The 26,837-nt window shown below is 53.9% G+C and overlaps 1 protein-coding gene across 6 annotated transcripts in view; it reads left to right on the top strand.

Annotated features, from left to right (window-relative positions):
* Positions 1-297: 297 nt before the first annotated feature.
* Positions 298-26,837, top strand: part of LOC105477737 (IQ motif and Sec7 domain ArfGEF 1) — a 392,170-nt gene continuing 365,630 nt past the window's right edge. For 5 of the 6 annotated variants that reach the window (XM_071092239.1, XM_071092238.1, XM_024791483.2 and 2 more), the window contains exon 1: positions 558-850. In XM_071092239.1, the coding sequence (XP_070948340.1) occupies positions 573-850 (278 nt within the window). In that variant the 5' untranslated portion in view covers positions 558-572. Of the gene's footprint in view, positions 851-26,837 lie in introns of all 6 variants that reach the window. The other variant, XM_071092237.1, reaches the window with a different exon arrangement.

Raw genomic sequence — 26,837 nt, 5'->3', positions numbered from 1 at the left:
GTGCTGGGATTACAGGCGTGAGCCATGGCACCCTGCCCATATCCAGTGTTTTAAGTAGACTCAGATCAGTAAGAAATGCCAATGGTCTCGTGTGTTGTTTATTTTTTATTCACACTTTCCCTAAAATCGTCCTCTGTTGGATTCGAGATGTATTTCACGGAATCGCTTCTGATTTAAGGCGCCCGAGGCGGCCGCGGAAGGATGGAGCGGTCCCCGACGCCTGGCGCGGAGGCGCGGAACCCAGGGGCGGTCCCAGCAGGCGGCGCCCTCCCCGCCTCTTCCCGCGCCGCGGCCGGCACTTTGCAAAACTCCTCGCCTGCCCGCGGCGGCCGCAGCTCCGCGCCCTGCCGCCCCGGCTCGTCCGCGGGGCAGCGGGCGGCGGAGCGCGGCGGCGCGGGGAGCAGGAGGCGCGGGGGCCCCGGGGGCGGCGCCGGCGGAGGCGGGAGCCGAGGCGGGGCCGCGGCAGCCCCGCGCCGCGCCGAGCCGCCGTCCCCGCCGCGCAGCCATGGCCGCGCCGCCGCCGCCCCGCCGCCCGCTCGCCTGAGGCGCGGCCGGCCTCCGGGCGGGGGGCCATGGCCAGCGCCGCCGAGCCCCCCGGCCAGGCGGCCGAGTACCTGCAGGAGCTGACCCGGATCGTCGCCGCGCAGCAGGAGCTGCTGGCGCGCCGGCGGCGGCGCATCGAGGAGCTGGAGCGCCAAGTGGCGCGGCTGAGCCGGGAGAACGCCGGCCTGCTGGAGCGACACCGGCGACACCTGGCTGCGTGCGCCCGCCGCCCCGACCCGGGCCCCAGTCCCGGCCCCGGCCCGCAGCCGCTCGGCGCCATCCCAGAGCTCGGCGGTCGCCGAGACAAGTAAGCGGGGCCCGGGGCGGCGGGCGTGCCGGGGGCGTGGGAACTTCTTGGGGCCCGCGGCTTCCCTCGGGGCTTGGCTGGCAGGCGGGCGGGTGCGGGGGGGCGTGTGGCCGGTCCGGGAGCGCCCACGCCCGTCGCCGGACCCCTAGGGGCTACCTGGGATTCTCTGGCGGGGTCGCCTCCCAGACCCGGAGCTCGATCTCGGGTGGGGACTGCGCTCCCTGAAAAGGGGCTCCAGGGAGCTGCCCAGCGCTCCCGCCGGCCTGGCTCTGCGATGCAGCGCGGACTCAGAGTCGGCGACCCCCGGAACTCGGATGCACCGGGCGGAGGTCTGTCCGGGGAGCGGATCTAGGTCTCGCAGCAGCAGGGCCAGAACTCCCGACCCGGAGATCCCGAGACCGGTAGGGAGGGGTCGCGGGCCGCGCGAATCCCGCCCTGGAGCGAGCCTGGGTCGCTTGCGGGTCGCGGTGTCCCTGGAATGGACTCTGCGCTGTGTCCAGTCCGGGACGCGCAGAGCCCTCCTCTCTGGACGCCTCCGTCTTTTACTTCAAGGCTGGGGTTAATTCCCGACCGCCTCGCCCAGGGATTACCCGGGGCCATTTCGGACCCAGGATTAAGTGAGGGATGGGGAGAGGTACAGGGCGGGGCTGTCCAGCAGGCCTGGACCCCAGCGTCCCTGTCGGCTCGCAGCCCGCCGGCCGGGTTCCCGTTTGCCTCCCATGGGTGTGGGTGTCGAAACCCGGAGCAGCCTCACCCTGTGGACCTGTGGGCGCCCATCTGGGGCAGGACAAAGGGGCTGGTAGGCTTCGGTGCCGCTGGGGCGGGGTTTCTGCTGCTTTTGCCCTCTGCCTGCCCCTCTGCTTCTCTGTCTTCGGGATCACCCGGGGCACACTATGAGTTGGCCTGGGGAAGACTAGAAATCACTGTGTGGTTGGGGGAGTGGCCGTGGTCAGGGCTTCAGGACAGTCTTCCTGCTGGGCGGCCCTTCCAGGGTGGAAATGGGGGAGGATTAGCCGTGGTCCCAGAATGGGGGGTGGTTCCTGATTCCCAGGAGTCCCAATACTGTCATGGAGACCCGAGTTTCCCACCCCAGGGGGGCTGCAGTGACTGTGGCCATGGGACAGGCCCTGCTTACTGCCCTGCCTGGAGGGTGTGCTGGCTCTGGGCGGTGCCAATGGGGCTGGGGGGCTCTTTGGAGGAGCATTGTGAGGATGGGGTCGGGCTGTGGGTGATCGCATGGCTCTGTGTGTGTCAGACTCTTGCTCTCTGTGAATGAGGAGGGAGGAGCAGGGTGTGTGTATAGCTCCTAACTGGTGTCACTGGGAGGAAGCAGAGACCCCGCCCACTGCCTGTCTGGGCCCCACTCCTGGCCCTCCGGAGTCTCTAAGACTCCCTTCACTCTTCAGTCCTGCCACAGCAGCTGTGGGTCTCCTGGAGCTGGTCTCAGAGGGGCCCGGGCCCTTTCCCCCACACCAGGAGAAAAGAGAAGCTGGGGTTGCCCAAGGAAAGTCCTCAGCAGCTTGGGGAGGTGGCACCAGGGTAGGTCCCGAGTCCCTGCTTTCACGGGAAACAGTGACACGTTGGTTGGCACATGCCTCACACCACCACCCTGGGGAATGGCTTCCTTTTTCCCCTCAGCGTCACCCCTGGTGACCACGCAGGGGACAGGAGGATGCTGAGAGGCAGCACATCTGTCCTGCCCTGGGGCATCTGGGTTGCATCCAGGCAGCCCCTGGCCGGGGGAAGCCAGGATGGGAAGGCTGGGATTTCGTTTCAGAAGCCCCTGGCTCTGTGTCCACCTGGCTTCCCCTTAGTGGAGACACAGCCATGGTCTATGAGAGAGAGCATCGCCTTTAGGGAAAGCAGGGTAGCAGTACAGTTCTCAATCCACGGTCTAGGTCGAGCATGGCTTTCAAACTTGAACGTGTACACCAGGAGCCTGGGAATCTTGCTACAATGCAGATGCTGAGCCAGTGGGTCTGGGGCGGGCCGGAGTCTGCATCTCTAGCTAGCTCCTAGGACACCCACTGCTGCTGGGCCCGGGCCCCAGGGTGAGCAGCAAGGCTGTGGGGAGTCCTGGTGTGAGCAGGAGCTGTGGGTAGGTTCTCTTCAAGATGGAGCAGCTGGGTCCATTTTTGTACATCTGATTCACTCCCTAGTCTTTTGGGAAGGAGAGTGCTGGGGTCTCCTCCTCTCACAGGAGACTCACAGGGACGGGTGCATCATGCAGCCTGCTCACATGCGTAGGGTTCTGGGCCCCCCGGGACTGCTCTGCAAACCATGGGTTGGACGTGTCCTACTGCCCATCTGTAGAGCAAGGTGATTTATGCCTAAGGAACATGGGATAACCAATCCCCTTGAGGACTTTTATTAAGCACCTGCTGTATGCAGACTCATTATCAATGTGCTTGGAAACATAAGAGGAAGAATGGAGAGGAGAGGAAGAGAATAAGCAACTCTGTGTGGAGAGACCAACATGAGTGGACAAACTAGGGTCCCAGGCCCAGCCCTGCACTTCCCATCTGGTGACCATGGGACAAGTCACACTACCCCTCCTAGCCTCGGGTTTTCTGAAATGCAGGCAAAGCAGGAATGATCATAGCTGCCTCCCATACTTTTTTGAGGATTAAGCAAAGATGGGCATGGAGGAAACTGGTATACTGTAAGTGCTTAATGCAGGTCAGATTCTTTCATTGTCCACCTGTTTCTCATTTCTTTTGGGCCAGCTGAGTACAGGCAGGGGGTGAGAACTTTGGAGCCGGGTGCAGGAGGCATGGAGAGGGGAATGGGTTACCGTGAAGAGGGCTGCCCAGAGGCTAGGTGGGGGTTGAGCATGGGTTTCCCAAGGCGACAGGGCCATGCAAGGCCACAGCATCAGGATTGACTTCCTGCTGGGGACTGAGGTCCCCTTTTCCCCTGCCTGCACACAGAGGCCCTGTGAGGGAGGGTCTGGCGAGCATGCCAGGCTAAGCCAGGCCTGGCTGACCTCCTACTCAGCCTCCAGATTCTCTGGCCTGAGTCAGGAGCCCCCAGCCCGCCGCACAGACAGAAGGTGCAGTGACTCGTGGGGGGATGGATAGATGCAATTGAGAGACCACTGAGCAGCCTAGTCCTGGGACAACAGTTAGCCTGGCACTGCCTCACCCATGTAGTCCGTGGGCAGGTTGACTTTGTGTGCCGGAAGCGTCCAAGTCCAGAAACCTTTAAACTTTTTCTCAGAGAGTGCTCTTTCATGCCTTGACGCTCCCTGAAAAATACCATCGTGAATTTCTCAGCTCTGGGAAAAACAGGATGATAACAGGAAAAAATACAGTGATGGGATGCCTGTGGTTACTTTGATTATTTGGCTATGCTTTTTCCCTGACATCAGAATTCATATCCAAAGTCTGGTTGGCTACATGCTAGTGATCTGTTTCTGGAATTGCTGTCTGCTCACTAGAGGTTCAGACGCATAATAGGCACTCAGTAAAGATTTGTTGAGTGGATGAAGCCAGAGGGATCGATTAAGGCCATTGCATTTTCCTTTAGAAAGTCAGTTGAACTTCAGCAGGCACAAGTGGATTGACAACCACCCAGACCCAAATCCCAGGGAGCCGGGATGGGGCCGACGGCTGCATCCACCAGGGGCTTCCTGTGTGCCTGCCCTGCTTGCGGTCTATGCCTTGGTCAGGTCATCTCCTTGTCTCATCACTCCTGTGAGGCAGGTGCAGCTGCTGCTCCCATTTTACAGATGTGGAATCTGAGGCTCAGAAATCATGGCCTTGCCCAAGCTCTCCCATCTGGCTAGGGGGTGGAGCCAGGTCTGGCTCGGCCTCCCTGTCCAGCCCCCTGCCCCCCGCCCCCTGCCAAGATGGAGTCTTGCTCTGTCATTCAGAGCTGGAGTGCAATGGTGTGATCTCAGCTCACTGAAACCTCTGCCTCCCGGGTTCAAGCAATTCTCCTGCCTCAGCCTCCTGAGTAGCTGGGATTACAGGTGCCACCACGCCCAGCTAATTTTTGTATTTTTGGTAGAGATGGGGTTTCACCATGTTGGTCAGGCTGCTCTCAAACTCCTGACATCAGGTGATCCACCCGCCTTGGCCTCCCAAAGTGCTGAGATTATAGGCGTGAGCCACCTTGCCCAACCTCCCCCCAGCTCTTATCCACCCACCACCTGCCCTTCATGCTGTCAAATGGCCAGACCATCTCCCAGGATCTTGGTGACTCCTGGCCTCTTGAGCTGGAGAAAGCCCAGATGGGAGGTTTCCGCCCTGCCGTGTGCAATCTTGTCACCAAGGCAGGGCTCCTGGTGTCGTGTGGGGTGGCAGTGCAGAGGGGGCAAGGATTTAATGAGATGATCCCTTCCAGCCTTTGATCTTTCAGAGTTCTTGGCAGAAGGAAACATCGCCTAAGGAGGCTGGGGGTTGGGGTGGGGAAGCCCAGTGGAGCGGCCTGCCTCACTTTCTGGTCCCCTCCAGCCCTTAAGTGCTGTCATATCACTGGGAGAGGACGTTTTTCTGACGCTCTGAGTTGGTGACTCACTCTGGGGGAGGTTTTCAGTGGCATTCAGGCTCTGTTGATTTACCAAACCAGTATTCTTCCCGGGTTCGTGGTGACATTAACCGTACGGCGGCACATCAGTTCAGAGGCAAGCTCGGCGTGGCCACTGATGAGGGGGCAGCAAGCAGAGACTGGATTGTCCTAATGGGCAGCAGACTGATGACACAGGAAGCCGCCCTCAGGAGGGTCCTGCCGGGAGCCCCGATAAGTGTGTTGTTCTTCAAAGTAGCCGGGAAGCAATGCTGGGCCAGGGGCTGGGGGTCTGAGGGCACTTAGGTGGGATTTCCTGTCCCCTCTTAGCAAAGAGGAGGGGGCTGTGGAGAGACCGAGTGAGGCGAGAGGGCTCTTTTCTGATCTCTGAGTTGGCAGAAAGGGTGGCAGGGCGGAGGGAGATACCGTATCATATTTTGGTTCAGTAATGTTCTTGTTCTCCCTGCCAAGATAAAGCGTGTGTCCAGTGCTGGGGAGGATGTCCCCAAGTCAGGAACGAGCTGCAGCGTGCTCTGGGAGACTTGTCCTGATGGGACAAAATGTGTTCAACTCCAAGGGAGTGGGGAGAGCAATTCTCATTTTCCAGCAGATGGTAGAGTTCACAGAAAGACGAAGGAGTGTGTCTCCAAAGCTCTCCCAGCTGTCTGACAAACTGGGCAAATTATTATTTTACAACCTGGAAAATAAACCATGAGATGTTTCTTTATCCAGCTCGAGCTGAGGAAGACAGCGAGTGGCACTGTGTGTGAAATAAAGTTGGGACCTACTTGTTTCTGACATTTGGTTTTCGCCTCCCCTTTCTGGATTCAGGCTCGCTGCACCTGCAGAGATCAGGAGGCTTGGCCGTGCTAGGAGGAGTGAGAGGGGTCGGTCACGTTGGAGGGGCCCGGAGTCAGGCATTTGGGGACATCAACATTTTTTGCCAGCTGGGTGGCTATTTCTCAGCTGTTTTGTCTATGACATTGTTTTGACAGCTGATCCGGTCTTTTGTGTCTTATTTTCTGTGTGTTTTTTTTTGTTTTGTTTTGTTTTTTTAAGAAGGAGCAGCGCTTTGCCTAACTTGGGAAGTGCACCATTCTAAGCTTGTCAGGGTGTCAGCCGTATAATTGCCACAGAGCAGCAGAAAAAACAACACAGGCCAGCAAGGCGTTCTGCAAGAACTGGAATAGGGGAGAAGGAGTTGACCTAATTGGAATGGAGCAGAGGCTGTCGTGGGGCCAGGAGGCAGTCCGAGTTCAGGGGCCTCCAGTGTTCTGCCCCCGCCTAGGGCAGACCCGGGCCAGGCTGCAACCAAGTGATTCGAACGGAAGCTCTGAGGCAACAAGGCCTTGGGAGTTTGAATGCTGCCCTCCGAGGGGTGGATATTCCAACAGGATGCACCGGGCCAGTTATGGCAAACATTGGGTGCTTCTGTTTTCATCGGGAAACAGCTGCTGCCTTGAGGTTGCCAACGCCTCTCTCCAGCCCATCGGCCTTGGCCTTGCTCTGGGGACCCCGCAGGCCCCCATAGGTGGCTCCTGAGCAGTTAGCCCTGTCCCTGCAGCAGGCTGGTAGGATCCTAGCCCTGCCTCAGCCACTTCCCTGCTGCTTGGACTTTCCAAGTAACAGCCCCAGCCTCTCTGAGTTGCTGTCTCTCCCCATGAAAATGGAGAAGGCCTCTTCCGTGCAGAGAAAGCAGATACGGGAGTTGCCTGTGACCCGGCATTAGGTGGTGGCTCCAGGGGGAAGAATAGCCAGGGCATCAGTAATGGTTTTGAGGAGGCCGGGCGCAGTGACTCACGCCTGTAATCCCAGCACTTTGGGAGGCCAAGGTGGGCAGATCACGAGGTCAGGAGATCAAGACCATCCTGGCTAACACGGTGAAACCCCGTCTCTACTAAAAATAGAAAAAATTAGCCGGGCGTGGCGGCGGGCGCCTGTAGTCCCAGCTACTCGGGAGGCTGAGGCAGGAGAATGGCGTGAACCTGGGAGGCGGAGCTTGCAGTGAGCCGAGATCCGGCCACTGTACTCCAGCCTGGGCGACAGAGCGAGACTCCGTCTCAAAAAAAAAAAAAAAAAAAAGAATGCTTTTGAGGATTGTTTTCCCTCAGTGTTTTATTACAAAAATATTCAAACATACAGAAAAGTTGCAAGAGCCATATGGGGCAGAACACTGTCCCCCTGGGTTCTGCAATGGAGGTTTTGGAATATTTACTATGTTCCATGCCCCTCCGTCCTTGGAGGTGTCTGGAACCTTGTGGATGGGGAGCTCACATTGGTGGGGCACCTGCTGTGGCCCAGGAGCCAGGCCCTGCACTGGCTGCACCTGACCGCCACCTCTTCTACTTACACCCGTTCCTGGCCTGCTTGTCCTCGGTTAGGGCAGCTCCCCAACTGCCTCCACTTGGAAACATCATGCAAATGGGAGATGGAGACCTGTACATGGAAGATTACAGAGAGATCAGGTCAGGGAGGAAGGGGGGGGGCCAAGTGGTGTGCAGCACCAGAGCAGGAAGCCAGTGACCACCCACGGGTGTCAACAGAGGCTTCCTGGAGGAGGTACCTTTGAGCTGAGACTTGAAGAGCAGGAGAGAGGAGGAGGATGGTGTCAAGGCAGGGGAAGCAGCATGTGTGTCTGTGCCTGGGGTGTGTGAGGGGCTGGGCGGTGCTGTTGTTGGTTGTAACAGGTCGGTGCAACTGGACCAGGTGAGATCAGCCTAGGGCACTTGCCTTTCTTAGAACCTAGATATCAGTTTTTGGGGGCTGGTGGACAAGACTGGCCCATTGGCCCTTGCCCTCCAAGCTGGGCCTAGCTTGAATCCTGATTTTGAAGTGTTCGGCTTTCCCTCTTGGATGAGGCAAGATCCACAAAGGAATGGATCAGAGCCTGTCGTTCTGCACCTGAACTTAGAATGTGTTGATTGTAATGAGGCCACAGCAATAACTGAGCCTGTTCTAGGTGCTGCATGCTGGGCACGTTCTTCTCTGTGTCTCTGTTGATGCTCTAACCCTGTGACAAGTGTGAACTGTCCTCATCCCATTTTGCATATATGAAACCTGAGGCTCAAAGAAGTTAAGCGGTTTGCCCACAGTCACGCAGTGGCAGTGGTGGGATTCACACCCAGGTCTGTCTGCCTCCAGGGCCGGTGCAGTTCACCACCATGCCGGGCTGCTTCAGAACTGTTCACTGCATGGTGTAGATGTTTTGGAAACATTGGGGGCCATTTCCAAATGTGGCATGGTCCCTTCCCCAGATTTTTGGCTTCAGAAGCCAGAATGAACGTAGCTTTGTCACCCACCTGGAGACAGCCCAAGTTCCTTCTCTGCAAAGCAGCTGACAGTGGTTGCACCCAGCTGGCAGGGCTGCTATGGGCAGTGGGTGCCAGTGTGCTCGGGGAGAGTCCTCTAAGCTGTGCAGCACTCAGCAGCCAGTGCTGGGTGTTCCTCTCTTGAGTTGGTCTGACTTCCCCACTCCCCTTAGATGAACACTTGCTGAGCTCCTAGAAAGCTGCTGTTCACATCTTCATTCATGCAGGACACACTTGGGACATGTGGTCGCAGGGGAGGGTTGGGATGGGGGCCTCCTCTCTTGGCTTTGCCCCAGCTTTTGCTGGAAGTGCCTGTGGTGGTTTAGATGTCCTTTGCTCTGCATACTACTTGCGTGAAGAGCATCACACCTGCGGAGAACCAAGGGGCCTGGGCCCGCCCCCTCCATGGGAACCGCGGGAGCGCGACTTGCTAAGGGCAGAAGACAGGGCCTGCTCAGAGGGTGTCCTGGGACCAGCAGGGCAGGAGGGTCCTTGCATGTGTCTGGTAGTGCTGGGGACCCTTCCAGGGACAGGCATGTGTGTGGATGAGATTCACGGATGGGCTGCAGAGCCCATGAACAGCCCGAGGCTGAACAGGACCTGGTGGGGTAGCCTGAAAAACCCAGAGACAGGACTCGAGGGAGGGTCCCGGCTTTGAGGTCTGCCTGTACTTTCTCCCCGTCGGCATGTGAAATGCACCTCTCTGAGCCTCAGTTTTTTCATCTCTGCTATGGGGACAGTGACAACTGGATCTCCCTCTTAGGGTTGCCCTGAGTGGGGAGTATGCCTGGCGGCATGGTTGAGGTGCAGGGAGCGGACCAGTGTGCATAGGGCAGAGTGAGGGGGACAGTGTGAGAGAGGAGCGTGGAGGCAAACAGGGCAGGGGTGAGGGGTGAGGCAGAGCCAGCAGGGCCATGTGGGCCCACTGGGGACTTTGGCTTTGATCTGAGGGAGACAGAAGTCCCTGGAGGGTTTTGAGCAGAGGAGGAAGTGATGGGACTTAGGTCTGGGCAGGATCTCTGGCCCCTGGGGCAGGCATGGGTACCAGGGTGAGGGAGGCTTCAGGAGACGCTGCAGAGCTGGGTACTGGGAGCCTGGGCAGAGGCTGCTGGGGTGGGCAGGAACACGTGGGCTGGGGATGAAGGCACAGAGCCCCACCCTGTCTTTCCTCCCAACAATCACGGTCCAGATGCGAAGGAGAGAGAGGAGTGGAACCAGAGAGGAGTGGCTCCAGATGGGAGGGGCCGTGCCCATCTTGGCTGCCTGCAGCAGTGCTTGGAATGTGGAGTACTTGAAATGGGGAGTTCTTTTTTTTTTTTTTTTTTTTTTTTTTTTGAGACGGAGTCTCGCTCTGTCACCCAGGCTGGAGTGCAGTGGCCGGATCTCAGCTCACTGCAAGCTCCGCCTCCCGGGTTCACGCCATTCTCCTGCCTCAGCCTCCCGAGTAGCTGGGACTACAGGCGCCCGCCACCTTGCCCAGCTAGTTTTTTTTGTATTTTTTAGTAGAGACGGGGTTTCACCGTGTTAACCAGGATGGTCTCGATCTCCTGACCTCGTGATCCGCCCGTCTCGGCCTCCCAAAGTGCTGGGATTACAGGCTTGAGCCACCGCGCCCGGCCGAAATGGGGAGTTCTTGAAACAGGAAGCGAGGGGGCCGGTGATACCCCTGTACTCTGCCTCTGGCTCCCCACACCTGGGCCACCGCCTTCTTTCACCTTGAGGGAGGAGCAGCCCAAGCAGGGACGCTCACTTTCCTTGGGCTGGCCAGGGCTTCTAGACAGCTTGGGTGAGGCTCCCTGTGGAGTATTTGGGCAGCACGGTGGCCAGGAGGCAAGATACAGACTCTGGGGCCAGGCCAGCAGCCTGAATCCCAGCTCCCTCCACCACACACCCCCTGTCTTCTCTGTCTTCTCTGGCCCAAGGCTGAGCCTCTCTGTGCTTCAGCTTCCTCACCTGTAAAATGGGGTTATAAAACCTCCCTGCTGGAGGAGTGGCAAGGATTACATCCTTGATGTATGTAAATGTGCACAGAGCCACTTGTATCACTATTGTTCCTTCTTTCTCTGTTGAGAAGGAAAGTTATTTTAGAAAGTCATGGAATTTGGAATTAGGTGACTTGGGTTTCAGCACATGTCTCTTATCTATCCACTTCTCTGCATAGTTAATGCTGCTGATTTTGAATCCAACCCTTTGTATGATGTGTTATCTCAATCCCTTTAACGCTGCAGCCTCTTGACTGTTTTAAAGTTGTGGAGTCTTAATTTTATTAAATTGAACTGAGGCCTCCCCACAAAAAAGGAGGAGCCTGGAAAGTTCCATCTGCCTCCCACAACCTACGACATGCTCACATCTCTGCCTTTAGTTTCTGCGAGGCTTTACTTTCACCCAGTTCAGCAGTTCCCAGACTTCGAGATGTGTAAAAATCCGCCACCTAAAAGGGGTGTGCGGGGTGACTCTGACCATCCGCTTTGACCCTCACCCATAGGTTGGCCTGCTTGCCCTCCCTGGCACCTACTGTGAGTGTCTCTGGGCTAAGGACTCAACAGATGCCCCAGTGCTGGGGCTTCACCACCACCAGCTTTCCCTTTCACCAGATGATCCTGCAGGGCTGTGATGGACCACATCAAATAATGGGAACAAAGGTATCTTGAAAGTGTAACATTGTACGAATGAATGCCCCTCACCTAGGGATGGAATGTGAGGGGTTTCTGCCACCCCTCCATTGTTGATGAGCTGTAATAGTAACCTTGATGACTGGCTATTTATTGTAAGCGCTTGCCACAATTCTGTGAAGTGGGGAGCATTATTATCTCCGTTGTGTATATGGGGGAACTGAGGCAAAACAAAGCAAGGGTGGTTGGGAAGGTTGTGGTGTGAGTAAGAATCAGCCAAGCCTATCCCTATCAGAGCTGTCATCTAGACATTTTTAGGGAACTGTTAGTTTCAGTCCGTTTTGTTCAGAGAACATACTTTGTGTGATTTGAGTCCTTTTAAATTTGTTGAGACCCATTTTAGGGTCTGAGATGCAGTCTGTCCTGGAGAATGTTCCATGTACATTTGAGAAGAATGTTTTCTGCTGTTGGGTGGACTGTTTTGTACATGTTTGATAGGCCTAGTTGGTTTGTAGTCTTGTTTGTGTCTTATATTTCCTTGTTGGTCTGCCTACCTGCTCTGTTTATTATTGAAAGTGAGGTATTGATGTCTCCAATTATTACTCTTATTTGTTAATTCCTATTTTGATTTAATTATATCTTTTTTTTCAGAAAGAGTCTTGCTCTGTCATCCAGGTTGGAGTGCAATGGTGCAATCAGAGCTCACTGTAACCTCAAACTCCTGGGCTCAAGCAATCTCCCCATCAGCCTCATGAGTAGCTGGGACAACAGGTGTGCACCACCATGCCTAGCTGATATTTAACATTTTGTAGAGATGGGGTCTCGCTTTGTTGCCCAGGCTGGTCTTGAACTCCTCCCAAAGTTCTGGAATTACAGGCATGAGCTACTGTACCCAGCCTCCAATTATTCTTTAATTGTCTCTTTTTTCCTTCATTTCTGTCAGTTTAAACACTTCATGTATTTTGGGGTTCTGTTGTTGAGTGCACATATGGTTATTATTGTTGTGTCTTTTTTTTTTTTTTTTTGAGACGGAGTCTTGCTCTGTTGCCCAGGCTGGAGTACAGTGGCGTCATCTCGGCTCACTGCAAGCTCCGCCTCCTGGGTTCACGCCATTCTCCTGCCTCAGCCTCCCGAGTAGCTGGGACTACAGACGCCCACCACCACGTCTGGCTAATTTTTTGTATTTTTAGTAGAGATGGAGTTTCACTGTGTTATCCAGGATGGTCTTGATCTCCTGACCTTGTGATCCGCCCACCTCAGCCTTCCAAAGTGCTGGGATTACAGGCATGAGCCACCACACCCAGCGTATTGTTGTGTCTTCTTAATGGATTGTCCCTTTTATCATTATGAAATGTCCTTCTCAGTCCCTAGTAACAATGTATATCTTAAAGTTTATTTTATCTGATTTTAGTTACAGCTACTTTAACTCATTTTGGTTACCATTTGTATATCTTTCTCCATCCTTTCATTTTTCAACCTATTTGTGTTTTTGAATCTAAAGTGAATCTCTGGTAGACAGAATGTAATTATATTATGTTTTTTGTTATCCATTCTACCAGTCTTTGTCTTTTGATTTAAGTGTTTAATCTACATTTAATATAATTATTGATAAGGCAAGATTTACATAAACAATTTTGTCGTTTATTTTCTGCATCTTATATAGTTTTTCTTCCTGTATTCCTCCATTATTACCTTCTTTTGTAACTATTTTTCTAGTGTAATATTTTAATTCCCTTGTTTATTTTAGTATATAGAGGACCTTTTAGAGCACGATAACACTTGTTCTAGGGGCAGAACATCCCACATGAATTTATCCTCACCCAGAGAGAATAAAGACAGGGGCAGGATCTAGACAGGGAATGTTGACAGTGAAGCCCAGAAAGTGGCAGGCCCCAGAGAAGAAAGCTGGCAAACACAGGTGCGGACTCATCACAACTGGGTAGGCACCAAGGAACCAGCCCAGAAGCTTCCTGAGGACAAGGAGAGTGAATTATTTGTCTCTGCTATTTCTTTAAGGGGTCCTGCCTCAGAGTAGGTTTTAATGAATATATGTTGAATGAATGAATCAGCAAGTCAATTAATCCATCATTCAGTCACCGTAAAGGTTATTTGTTGGCCTGTAACAAATTAATTAAACATTTAGTTTTAAAACAACCACCATTTTATTATATCTCATTTTGCAGATCAGAGGTTGGGCAGTGTTTGGCTGGGTGGTTCTTCTGTTCCCTATGTTTTTAATGGAATACTCAGTGGTATTCAGCTGCATGATGGGCTGATCTGGGGGGTCCAAAACAACTTCACTCACACATCTGGCACCTTGTGGAGGTGTCTGGGAGGTGGGCTTAGCTGGGACTGCCACCAGAGTATCCACATGTGGCTTCTCCAGCCTGGTGGCCTAGGGGCCCCCAGAACCAGTGTTCTAAAACACCTGTGTGGGAGATGTGAGGCTTCTTGTGATTGGACCTCTGGAGTCCCAGGTGTACTTCTGCCACATCTTATTGGTCATGCGGATCACAAGGCCAGTCCAAATTCAAAGGCAGAGGAATTGGCCTCTACCCTCCCTGGGAGAAGGAGGGACAAATTGCAGAGGTCCTTAATCTCCCACATTTGGTTTGCTCAGACTGGGCTCTGTCACTTCTCCTTGCCAAGGCTGCAGAAGTTTCAGAGTGGCCTGCCCATAGGCGGGCCTTGCTCCCCTCTCTCTGCCTGGAATGTGGCCACTGTCCTGCCCCTGCTGAGCTGGCCTGTCTGTGGAGGATCACTTTTAGGGGTGGCTGTGTCTGCGGCATTCTCATCCTCCAGTGCAGCTCATCAGGAGGTCAGCACCCCGCCCCCGACAACCTGGCTTGGGCACTGAGGATGCTTCCTGGGCAGGGACCTGACCTGTGCCCTGGGTGGGGGACAGGAGTAGGCTGGGCTTCCCAGCCTAGTCACTCAGGGAATGCTTGCCCGTTCTTGTCTGCGTCCCCCTCACTCCAAGCTGTATTTTTAACTCCTGCCATATGGAGAAGCAGCCAAAACATCCAAAGAGGGAAAGGGGATCTGGAGAAAATCATCACTGCAGTGCGATTTGGATGGCTGCAGTCACTGAGAGCACTGCCTTCTCAGTCCCACCTTCTCCCTGGGCACTAAGGACACCCAAGCAACCTTGCTCCTGCCTGGCTGTCGTCCTGCCCTGAGGGCAGGAGTGTTGGCCTGAGTTCCTCTCTTGCTGACGAGGGTGCCCTAAGCCGGTGGCCAAGTGCCTGCTGGTTGCCTAACCCCAACTCCCTGCACTGCAGCTCGCTCCGGATGCCTGCCGTTTTCACACCTCGTCGTGCTGTTCCCGCTGCCTGGAATACCCAGCCCACATCTCTGTTCTTGCCTTTTGAAACCCCGCATGTCCCCTGAGGACTGACTCTGATCTCAGAATCTTTCATGGTGCTGACACGTGTTAGAATAAATGTCTTCTCTTTATGTTGATTATATTTATTCCTGTAGCCCTGGTCCCTCTGCAGACTTCCTGTCTTGTTACCACTGGGGGCCTGGGGGCTTGCATCTTCCCTCTCTGGGGCAGGTGGCAGCCACACCCCTTGCTCATCTTCGGAAGCCCTCCTACAAAACTGCCCAAATTTAAAATGACATATTTTGAATGAATCGATGATTGTTACATGGACAAGGGTCTCCAGATTGGAATGCACACACCCCTACGGGCAAAGGACTCGATTTTTTGAGGTGCAGGGAAAACATGTACAATTAAGATTGTGTCTGCAGGCCGGGCGCGGCAGCTCACACCTGTAATCCCAGCACTTTGGGAGGCCAAGGCGGGCAGATCGTGAGGTTAGGAGATCAAGACCATCCTGGCTAACACAGTGAAACCCCGTCTCCACTAAAAAATACAAAAAAATTAGCTGGGCGTGGTGATGGGTGCCTGTAGTCCCAGCTACTCGGGAGGCTGAGGCAGGAGAATGGTGTGAACCCGGGAGGCGGAGCTTGCAGTGAGCTGAGATCGCACCACTGCACTCCAGCCTGGGCGATAGAGTGAGACTCTGTCTCAAAAATAAAAAAAAGATTGTATATTTGCACTTATTATTTAATTTACTCCTTAAACATCTTTTTGGTGGGCCCTTTTATGGGTATTTGTGACATCAGTGCAGTCTCATCTGCACATGACTTATAAAGACACAGGTTCATGGTGGGAATCTTGCTCAATGCTTCTGACAGGGGAGCCTCATCAGAAAGTCTAGTGTCAGTGGCCTGGACCACAGCTGAGTTTTCACTACTCTCTCCTGGAGACAGCAGCTTTCCTGGCATAAGGGTCTGTTCTATGAGATGGGCTGAAGTAAGTATGTATTAAGTGCCTACTGTGTGCTAGCTGGTTCTTTTTTATCTGTACAACCCCATTCTGAAGATGAGAAAACTGAGGCTCAAAGAAGTGAAGCCCTTGCCTGCGGTTGTACAGCTGGTAAGTGGCAAGGGCCAGACATGGGCCTGGTCTGTGGGACTCCCAAACCAGTGCTTTTGGCATCCTGCTCTGTGTCTGGTGGCCCTGTTGCCCTCCTCTGGCTGAGCTCCTGGGCTCTGCTCAGGGCTGTGCATTGGCAGTGACAGGACCTGGCCTCTGTGTTTCTGTGGTTTCTGCAAAGGGTGGTCCTGCTAGTAGTGGTGTGATGCTTGTCCCTCATGGACAGGACTCACCAAGCCCCTTCTTTTTCGTCCCCACAAATGTGAAGACTCCAGGCTGAGAGAGGATGTAGGTGGATCTGGAGGAGAGCTGGCTGAAGGGGGTACAGCCCTCTTGTTTAAGTAATTTGCTGACTCTGGCCCCAGAAGGGCACAGGGCTGGGGGGGACTTGTTTAATCTCTGTTTTTCCAGATTTTCATTCATCAGATGCCAAAAATCCAGTCCTCTTTGACTGAAGGCAACCAGAGGGATGGAAAACGCGGCTTTTATTTCATCAGAATGTCAGCCTTTCTTCTTTGTGTGGATTGTTTTTATTGTAAAATGTAGTTTCTTTTATCTCCACTGAACTGGTACCAGGTCTGTCCTCAGCCATTCAGGCTGCCATAACAAATGCCATAAACTATGTGGCTTACAAACAATAGACACTTATTTCTCACAGTTCTGGAGGCTGGGGAGTCCAAGGTCAAGGTGCCAGCAGGTTCAGTGTCTTTCAAGGGCCCTACTTTCCAGTTTATAGATGGTGCCTTCTCGCTGTCCTCACATGGTTGGAGAGGCAAGGAGCTTTCTGGGCGTCTTTTATAAAGCACTTATCCCAATCAGGAGGGCCCTGCCCTCATGACCTCATCACCTCCCAGAGGCCCTGCCTCCCAACACCATCACCTTGGAGATGAGGATTTCAACACATGAACTTGGTGGGGAGGACACAGACATTCAGAGCATAGCAAGGTCCAATAGAGTAAGCGGTTATGGAGCCTCTTGTATGCAGACGTGTGCAGGGGTTAGGGGTGCAGCCAGGGGTCAGGGGTGCATCCAGGGCCCAGGGCATTCCTGCCGTCCACTTCACAGCCTGGTGGGGGAGCAGATACACCCCTAGAGCACCCCCTGTTTGGGTGGCTGAGATAAGAGCTTGCTGAAGGACCGCCTGGGCTGGAGGAGGCAGTGAGGGTTGTTAGGAAGGACAGTGAGCCCGTAATTGTCCTGGCCTCCACTTTTGTGCTCTCCTTCAGAGACCCTGGGGATTCAGCATGTGGGGTCTCCCTGTGCCTACCTTGGAGAGGGTTGGCTTTTGGTTTCTTCTTAAGGTGACGGCTTCAGCAGTTTTCTGTATTTCTCCCTGAATAGTTCTCCTTTGCTTGATTTTACTGAAAAAAAAAAAAAAAACCCTGCTTCCTCCCCATCGTGGGAGCTGCTGGCTGCTGCTCTGTGCACGCTGTGTGGGCTTCCCTGAGCCTCCTGGTTTAATGAGAAAGTCCCTGCCCAGGGTCTGGGCCTCAGGGGCCTGTGGGCTTCCCGCCGCCCGGCCGCACTGCAGGCTGAACTTGACCGGTAAGAGGCTGGCGTTTGGGCTAGTTAGACCTGTGCTCCTTGGGCATTTTCCATACTTTCGAGACTCCAGGGAAAGCTGTGTCTCAGGCTGCTTGATGCCACATGGAGTCCAAGGGCTATGGCATTGAGATTGAACACTGTCATCTCTCCTGCCACAATATGCCAAGTGCAGTTTGATTAAGACAAAATTGTGGAGGTGGTGGGTGCATGCAGTCTGGGTTTGGATACTGGCTCCATTCTGAGCTGTGGGGGAGTGTTTCCTCATCCTGAAAATGGGTGCAAGAACAGTGCCTCCCTCAGACAAGGCCTAGCCAGTGCTGGGGGTGTGGGAGTACTCGCTCCATAGTGGACCTCTGTCATGATCATTTCAGGTGTAGGGAAAGTAACAGCAGGAGTCTCAGAGGTGAGAGGGAGCCCTGTGCTAGATAGGCATGGGATGTGTGGCTGAGATTGCTGCTTCCAGTTACCTGATTTCCTTTTTTTTTTTTTTGCAATAAGGTGTCTTTTTTTTTTTTAAATGCCCATACAGCAGAATAAAGGCTGCCCTTCTCAGCCTCTCTAGTGGTTACATGTGGCTATGTGACTCTGTGGTAGCCAGGAGGAGGTAAGCAATAGTATGCTGTGCCACTTCCAGAAAGTACCTTGAGAAAGGAGTGTTGTGTCCTTTGACCCTTGCTCTGTGTCTTGTTGGCTGGAATGAGGATGTGATAGCTGGGGCTTAGGCAGCCACTTTGGATTGTGAGGACAGTGGCTGCACCAGAGGGATGAGGGGGCTGTGAGTCTGCAGAAGCCTGTAACCTGGTAACCTGGAGGAACTGTCCCACACAGCCTGGACTGCCCACTGCCAGACTCCTGCATGAGAGAAGAAACCATGGGTTTCAGTCTGCGTGTATTTGTTTTTGGTCTCTCTTTGTTGATCCTGACCCTAATGTTATCTCCAGAGTGATTTTTCGGCTGTGCTTCATCTCTGGGAGCCTGAGGCCTCAGAGTGTGAGGGAGTGGGGGTAGAGGTGGGTCCCCCTGGAGCCCAAGTGTTGGGATGGTGAATTGAGCCACTTAGCAGATGAGGGCTGGGTGCTTCACACAGTGCTGGTGCACAGGCAGAGGCTCTGCTGAGGGCTGGGCCCTGATCCTAGGGGATGGTGGGTGTCTCATCACAGTTAGGGCAGCATCTAGCTGTGGTGGGGCCGGCAGCGATCTCGCAGGGGAAGAGCCCATGGGCCAGTGAGGCTGCCCTGCATGGGCTGAGGAGGAGGCAAGACTTGATTCACTTGGACAGGTTGGGGGGACACATGGCCAGACCTTCTGGACCCGGGTCACTTCTCAGGGGCTGGAAATGGTGCTCCTCTGCTTTCCAGGGGAAGTAGGGGTATCAGGGCTGCAGCTCCCACCTTCTTATCCTTCTGTGCTCAGCCATGCTGCTGAGAGAGAAAGAGAGACACAGAGACAGACAGACAGAGATACAGAGAGACAGAGGGAGACACAGAGAGACACAGAGAGAGAGGGAGAGACACAGTGATAGAGAGAGAGAGAGAGAGAGAGAGAGAGAGACAGAGTGAGGGACAGAGATAGGGATAGACAAACAGAAAGAAAGAGAAAGAGAAGAGGGGAGAGAGAACCAGAGAGACAGAGTGAGAGGGAAGTAGACTGGGTGACAGTCCCCCCAGAGAGGCAGAGACTGTATGTGTTTGTCAGAAGACCCTCCTGCCCTCTCCTCCTTCCTCCTCCTGCTTGTTGAGTTAGTGATTGATTCATTCACCCATTCATTTGCTTCTCAAGCTTGCAAGGCCCGCCCTCAGTGCCAGCCTTCCTGCAGAGTGATGCTAGAGCCCGGAGATGCTAAGCCAGTTCCCCAGGGGTGCCACGTGGTGAGAGGGAGCTGGAGGGAGGGAGGGAAGGAGGTTTGGTGAGGGGAGGAGGGGGTGCCGGGCACCTGTCAGAAAATGCTACATTTTGAAGATGATATCCCATGCAGGTTGACTTTGAGACAGATGAGAATTAGTATAGGAACCCAGGCGAACACAAGACTGAGACCCAGGAGAGCAGGCAGGGGGGCATGTTTTTACCATGTGTGCCGCACTACCTCTGGTCTCCTTAGAGTCCTTGGCCTCCCGTGGGTATCACGGCAGCCAGATGCTTTCCATGGGCAGGGCAGGGCCTGGTGAATCTGCCTGGACTGGAAAACCAGTTTGAGTTTGGAGAGAAGTTGTGACAGACAGTGTGGCAGGAGGGAGACACAAAGCCTGAACTGGAGGCTGGGAGAACACAGGAGGCTGCACTTGGCGGAGCAGCCACTCCAGGGAAAAGGACTTTCCAGCCAGGCTAGCTGGGGTCAGTGGCCTGGCCGGCGCCACCCGGCTCAAAAGCCCAGGCCAGGAGCTTTAGGGCTATTTATATCCACTCCAGCAAATCTTTTGATCTTGATGATTCTGTGCAAAGCCTGTGTGGTGCTGGCTTGTGCACATTGGACTCCCAGGCAGACAGGCGCAGGGACAAGGATGCAAATCCAGAGACTGACTGGGCCAGGAGACTTTCTTGTCCACGACTTCAGCTCAGGGAACTGCGGCTCAGAGGGGCTGAGAGCTTGGCCGAGGTCACCAGCAAGTGTGTGCCCAGCCCTGCGCTCCAGGCTCTACTCCAGCCTTAGGGCAAGGAGGAGGCTGGCAGGGACAGGGCACTGGGTGAGTACCTACTTAAAAAAAAAAAGTGAGGCCCCAAGTGATCTGTCCACCTTGGCCTCCCAAAGTGCTGGGAACATTCACATTGTTGTACAACTGGGTTCACCACCCAGCTCCAGAACTCTTCATCCTCCCACACCGAAACTCTGCCCCCGTTAAACATTTACTCCCACTCCCCTCCCCCAGCCCCCTTCTGTGTCTGTGAACTGTACTGCTCTAGGGACTCCACACAAGGAGAATCCTGCATTATTTGGCCTTTTGTGAGTGGCTTATTCACTCAGCACAATGTCCTCAGAGTTCACCCATGTTCCAGCATGGATCAGAATTTCCTTCCTTTTTAAGGCCGAGTGGCCTTCCATTGTGTGGACAGACCACATTTGTTTATCCGGTCATCTGTTGCTGCACGGTTGGGTGTTTCTGCCTTTTGGCCATTGTGAATGAAGCCATGTGCACTGGGTGTGCCAATACTTCTTCAGGACCCTGCTTTCAGTTCTTTTGGGGGAACATACCTGGAAATGGGGTTGCTGGGTGCTGGGGTGTTGTGGCAGGTCCTTCTAGCTCTATGAACTCTGTCCCCGCATAACCCCCAAGGCAGGTGTTACTATCTGCATTTTACAGAGCAGGAAACTGGGGCAGTGGAATGGTGGGTAAAGACAGGAATGGTTTCAGGATAGCCACAGGCCCCTCCAGTGTGTTGGGCTCTTACCCCAAGAGGGACGGGTTTGCTCCCTCACCTCCTCTTTTGAAAACATTTTTCATTATGTATTTATTTATTTATTTTTGAGGAAAGGTCTTCATCCTGCTGAGGATGAAGACATGAAAGTTTTGAGTGCACAGAGCCTGGTGCATAGTATGTGGTTAGTTGTTATGGCTTGTGTTGTCCTCTCAGGACTGACCCCGGTCACCTGAGGAAGTGTGGCTCAGGTCCAGGGGCTCGTGACTCTTGAGCGTCCAGCACACCAGGGAGCTGGCCTGCTCCAGGCCTGGCTTTACAGCCACAGGAAAAGGTGCTTATTCCTGTTGCCTGAGTTTACAGCAGTGAGTGCAAAAATGGCTTCACGCTTTTACAGGAGCTGCTGATTTTCCCAAGATGTCAAGTGTACTGATTTATGAAAGTTGCCTAAGAAAAAACTGGGCAGATATTTTACAAATCCATAAAATCCCAGAGCACGGCATTTTTACACTGGCTTCTGACTCACCTGCTAGGGATGCAGCCACCCAGGGTCATGCCTAACAAGGCTTGTAGCACTGAGTGCCATAAATTATGGAAGGAACTGAACTGTGTGAATTGCATGGGTGAATTTCACGGGTATGTTGTCAAGGGGAGATTTATTGGGAATTTTGGGGTGAGGCTTCAAGTCTGTAAGCTCTTGGGGACCATGCATCCCTGGCTCTGCCCCTGGAGCTCAGGGGACAGATGCATGATCACCAGCTCCTTGCAGCACATGTGATGACAGGGGTGGGGGATGGGGGAGATGGGAGATCGGGCAGACGGCAGAGGACATGATTCTGGAGATTTGGGGCTTTGCTCGCTGTCTTGAGTTGAGTTCCCTGGGAACAGGCTCTAAGATGGGATTTGTGTGAAAGGGGATTCACTGGGAGCTTTCGGGCACAATACTCATGCGAGGGGCTGGGTGGGTAGAGGGGGGATTGGGGGGCATGGCATGGTCTCTGCAGAGGCCTCCTATAGCCAATGCCACCAGAGCTCTGGAGCTGGGAAGGCTCTGAGGGGATGTCTAATCAAGGCCAGGGCACTGCCCTTTTTCCCTCCACATCGACTGGACATTGTGTGTGGCCCCTGGGGGAGGGAGGCATGACCTTAGCCAAGGACAGTCCCCAAGTAGTACTCAGCCGGGAGCCCTCAGCAGCCTGCACTCCTGGCAGGCGGGGACAGGGAACGGGGTCCTGGAGAGCGCCTGGGTGGCCTCCCTAGTGTCTGCTATAGCTAGTCAGGCTGATCTTTCTATATACAAATCAAGTGTCATGGCTTCTTCTCTGAAAAATCTGTCCCTCGCTCTCCTTTCCCTCTGAGTTGGCAAACTGGGTTCCTTGGGCCACACCCAGCTGACAGATCATCTATTTTACCAACTTGAATTAGTTGCCAGTATTTACAAATCCAGTGATTTTACATGAAACCTGAGACTTCCAGCTTGCCTTGAAAACAAAGCAAGCCCTGCCCACCTCTGGAGGACCCCTCTGTGGGAGGACCCCAGCTTTCTTCCCTCAGGGTCCTGCCGAGCCTCGGGGGGCTTTGAGACTAGGCCTCCCGTGGACCGCAGATAGGTTTGAAATCTTCGTTCCTCACTGCCTTACGCACGCAGCCCATACTTGGGTGTTCTGACTGCCCGGCTCTGTGCTGTGGCCTGGGCCCTGTCCAGCCTCCACTCTGGTGGTAGACCTGGCCACAAAGAGATGGGCAGGGCAGCTTAGTGTGGATTGGACCATTGGGTAGAGTGGATGCCAGACAGGGAGATCAAATAGGGCAGGGAGGCAGGGAGAGAGTGATGGGTGCAGCTTGAGGCCGTCGGTCAGGGAAAACCTTGGCCGTCCCCAGTCCCCACACCTCTCAACCCCTCATTTCCACCAGTCTCTGCTCTGGGGGCTGGGTGACCTCTGCACCGCCCAGTACTGGGGACTGCTTACATGCACCATGTGCCTTGCTCATCTCAGAGGACCCCTTCCACCCTCCTCTTCCTTCGAACCTTGAAAGCTTTCAGCCTCCTTGGCTGGGCCTGTCTCCCAGGCCCCAGGGCAATGTGACTTTCTCCTTCCATGCCCCGTGCACCCTGCCAGGAGGACCGTGGGGCCGGCACCAAGGTCAGCTTCTGGGTCAATGGGGTCTCTGTGTCCTCAGTCCCTGCATAGTGCCTGGCACAGAGCTGGAGTCAGAAGAGGCAGTGGCAGGTCAGGCCTTGATCGTAGACTCAGGCACTGGTGAGGGGCGCTGCTTCTCAGGCAGCCTGGAATGCCAGGACTTTCACAGATCCTCTTAGGAATGTGGGCTTTGGCTGCCTTTGCCAGATGCACCTGTTTTGACCACAAATTGTCACTCAGTGAAAGATGAGAAAATCATGCCCCTACTGGACAGAAATAAGTGAGAGTATCGTGAGGACAGAAGCCATTCAGGGATTAATGGGAGTGTTGCACATCAGCCCGTCATGTATTGATCTGCATTTCTGCATCACTGCATAGGTACCCCTTATCTGGCTCCCTTCGAAATGTCAACCTGGGAATTAGGCAGCCCCGTATCTTTCTGGTTGGCTTCCAAGCAGCAGCAAATGTCAGGCCAGAGAACATCGTTAACTAGCATCATACAAATTAAGCCTCTGGGCTTGAGGGTTGCAACTTTCTTTCCCTCCCCCCTCTTCCCTTCCTCCTCCCCGCTTTCACCTCTCTTTTCTGTCTCCCCTACTCTCTTTTCTCTCCCTCCTCCCTCCTTCCCCTCCTCCTCCAGCCCCGCAAGGCATGTCCTCCAGGCATGGTGGGCCAAGGCTGCTTCCTGAGATCCAGCACCTGGTTTTGCCTCTGGCAGGCACAACTTTTGCTAGAATGATGTGATTCCTTGCAGAATCTCCCTGCCAGCACGACTGTTCTAATTAGTCATATTTTGAAAGCAGATCTGCTTAATTGCAAGCAGAACTAAATATTGGTATATAAATAAAGTCATTAATAACTGTATATGGTAGAAACGTCTCCTGCTGAGCGCCATAATAAGCAAGCCCCGTTGACCTTTTCTTGGCTGTCATTGGCTGCATGGCTTGCATCCCCTTGTGGCATCTATGGATGACCAGAGGTGGAAGCAGGTGGAGGTAAGCATTGGAGACTCCCACAGGAGGGCCAGAAGAAAGGAGGTGGGTGGGAGACCCCATGGACCCGAGGAGATGGTTGTGGAGCTGCCGGTTTTGAATGGCAGCAGAACAGCCTAGTGGGTCTTCTGCAATCATCAAGTTAATGAACACTTAGTGAAAACAGTTATGGCTTAAACACTCCATCCATCAGCCTACCTCGAAGGCCTCCCTGATTCGGAGGCTGGGCCTCTGGAAATGAGGACATGACCTGCCATTTGGCAGTGCCATCTCACCACCACTGTTTTGACGGGGCGCAGGGGAGAATATGGCACTGGGCTTAGTGCAGGCCAGCAGTCAATTACCCTGATGCTGCTCACAGGCTTGGTGACCTCGGGCTGTGCCTTGGTCTCCGCACCTAGAGAATACAGATGATAACATTTGTGCAGTGCATTGTGGGTTTGTTCATTCATTAGAACATCCATCAACTATTTACAGAGCACTTCCTCTTGTTCAGGTCCTGTTCCAGTGGAAACTCTCCTGTCGCAGGGCCTGCGTGGCGGAGGGTGGTGGAGGTGGAGCAGTGTGGCCCACATGGGCCGTGGGGGCGGTTGGGATTTTTTCTGGCTGCTGTGGGGAAGCATTGGGAAGACTTGAGCTTGGATGACAGGGTCCGGTTTATCGTGTTGAGAGACCTCTCTGGCACGGTGTGAGATAGACTATAGGGAAAGAAGGTAGGGGCTGTGCTGAGGCCCAGGGGAAAGATGGTGGGTCTTAGGCCAGGGAAGGGGATGGAGGTGGCAGAGCCCAGACTTGGGGGCCATTTGAGGCAACACCTGCCAGATTCCCAGGTGGAGTTGGTGACGCTGTGGAATCCTGGGGCTTCCTAGGTTCCTGGAGGGTGCTGGTGCCAGCCCCTGTGCGGTGGGGAGCGGGGCAAGTGAGTGCGATTCGCAGTGTGAGATGTTGCTTTTTCCCGACTGGTTGTGCTCCTCACTGGCTGCATTCCATTATCTTCTTTGGGTTCTAGATTTATTTTTATTGTTACTTATTTATTTAATTAATCTTTATTTTCAGGATCTCACTCTGTTGCTCAGGCTGGAGTGCAGTGGCACAATCATAGCTCACTGCAGCCTCGACTTCCTGGGCTCAGGTGATCCTCCCACCTCAGCCTCCTGAGTGTCTGGGACTACAGGCACATACCACCATGTCTGGCTAATTTTTAAAAACAATTTTTGCAGAAATGGGATCTCACTATGTTGCCCAGGCTGGTCCTAGGCTCAAGTGATCCTCCCATCTTGGCCTTCCAAAGTGGTAGGATTACAAGTGTGAGCCATCACACCTGGCTCTGAGTTCTAGATTTTTTAAAAAGTTTTTTTTTGTTGTTGTTGTTTTTGTCGCTGTTTGTTTAATAGTCTTTATTTTTTAGAGCACTTTAGGTTTACAGAAAAATTAAGCAGTAAGTACAGCGAGATCCCATGCTCCCGCTGTCCCTGTTCCCTCCGTTATTATCTTGCATTAGTGTGGCGCATCTGCTGCAATGGATGAACCCACTTTGACACATCATTATTACCCATAGTTCATAGTTCACCACGTGCTTGTTCTGCCATTGTGGCATCACACAGAGCAGTGTTACTGCCCCCTCAAAAAATCCTCTGTGCTCTGCCTCTCCATCCCTTTCTCCCTTCAGGTCACCTTCTTTCACTTAGTCATATGCATTGAAGCTTCCTCCATGGCTTTTTAGGTTGATAGCGCATTTCTTTTTAGCACTGAATAATATTCCATTGTCTGGATGTAGCACAGATTATCCATTCACCTGCTGAGGGACATCTTGGTTGTGTCGAAGTTTTGACAGTCATGAATGAAGCTGCTATAAACACCCATGTGTAGGTTTTTGTGTGGACATACATTTTCAGCTCCCTTAAGTAAACAGGAGCGTGATTGCTGGGCCGTGTGGCAGGGGCGTATTTAGTTTTGTAAGAAGCTGCCAAACTGTCTTCCAAAGTGGCTGTGCCATTTTTAATTCCTGGGCTTCTAGATTTTGGACCCCTTTAAGGGGCTCTGGGTTCAGAGGATTTCACAGGCTCTAGTGCCCCACCCCATTTCTCAGACCAGCTGCAGGGTGCGGAGCCCCACCCAAACCGGGCAGTCTCAAGTGAGCTCAAATGAAGATGTCCTGAGTCTCCCTGAGGCTTCCTGGACTGCACCAGGTGGGGGCAGGAAGCGCTGGGGCAGTGCAGTGAGCACCAGCCAGGGTTAGTCTGGTTGGGGGGTGATGCTGATGTGTTCGACTCAGCTAGGGGGAGGGAGCCTAGTGAGGTCACCAGATGCGGGACCCGCAGCGTGGGGCTCAGTGTGGGCCAAGAAACTGGGTGTCCTTGGGAACGTCCTGCCTAGCCAGAATGTTATGTCTTCTGGAGAATGTCTGTCTGTCTGTCTCATATGCATGCACTGGGGAAGCTTCTCAGGGGCAGCTTACATGTGAAAACATGCCCTTGAGAATGGCCACTTAGAAACGTTCGTCCTGAGGCCCCTGAGCTGTGGGGTGTGCCTCTGTGCCATCCTGACTCCCTTGTTGTCTTGGTTAGACTTAAGTGCTGCCGTCCCTGACCCTCACTGCGTGCCTGGCAGGGTGGTGAGCAGTTTACGCTCGCTGCTTCCCTTAATCCTCATGGCAGCACCAGAGGTAGGTTTTATCTTTTCTTTTTTACAAAAGGGAAAACCAGGCACAGAGAGGTTAAGGAGTTTGCCTGTGAACACACAGTGGGTTGGCTGGGATCTGGGGCAGAGCTCCAGGCCTGTTTTTGGGTTGGGGAGCAGGGGAAGATAGGGGCTGCTGGCTGCTGGTGCTGCACTCTCTCCCCAGGTTGGGCGGGGCTTTCCCTCTGCTCTCCTCCCGGGTCCCTCTCCCCTTCTTGTGCCTTGCATCTCTCCATGGCGTTTGCCACCTGATGGGTTCTCCAGCTTGTCCTTTTGGTTTTTGTCTGTGGTCCACTTTCCATCTTTCCACCATGGCCTGGGGTCCCGTAGGGCAGGGTTTCTGTCCGCCTGGTCCCTTCGCATCCCCAGCGCTTGCTCAGTGACCTTTGTTGAGTGAGATATCCTG

Source organism: Macaca nemestrina, chromosome 2 (assembly GCF_043159975.1).
Source record: "Macaca nemestrina isolate mMacNem1 chromosome 2, mMacNem.hap1, whole genome shotgun sequence".
Taxonomy (NCBI): Eukaryota; Metazoa; Chordata; class Mammalia; order Primates; family Cercopithecidae; genus Macaca; species Macaca nemestrina.
Note: the sequence above shows the minus strand (reverse complement) of the source record. Positions and strands in the feature narration are given on the sequence as shown.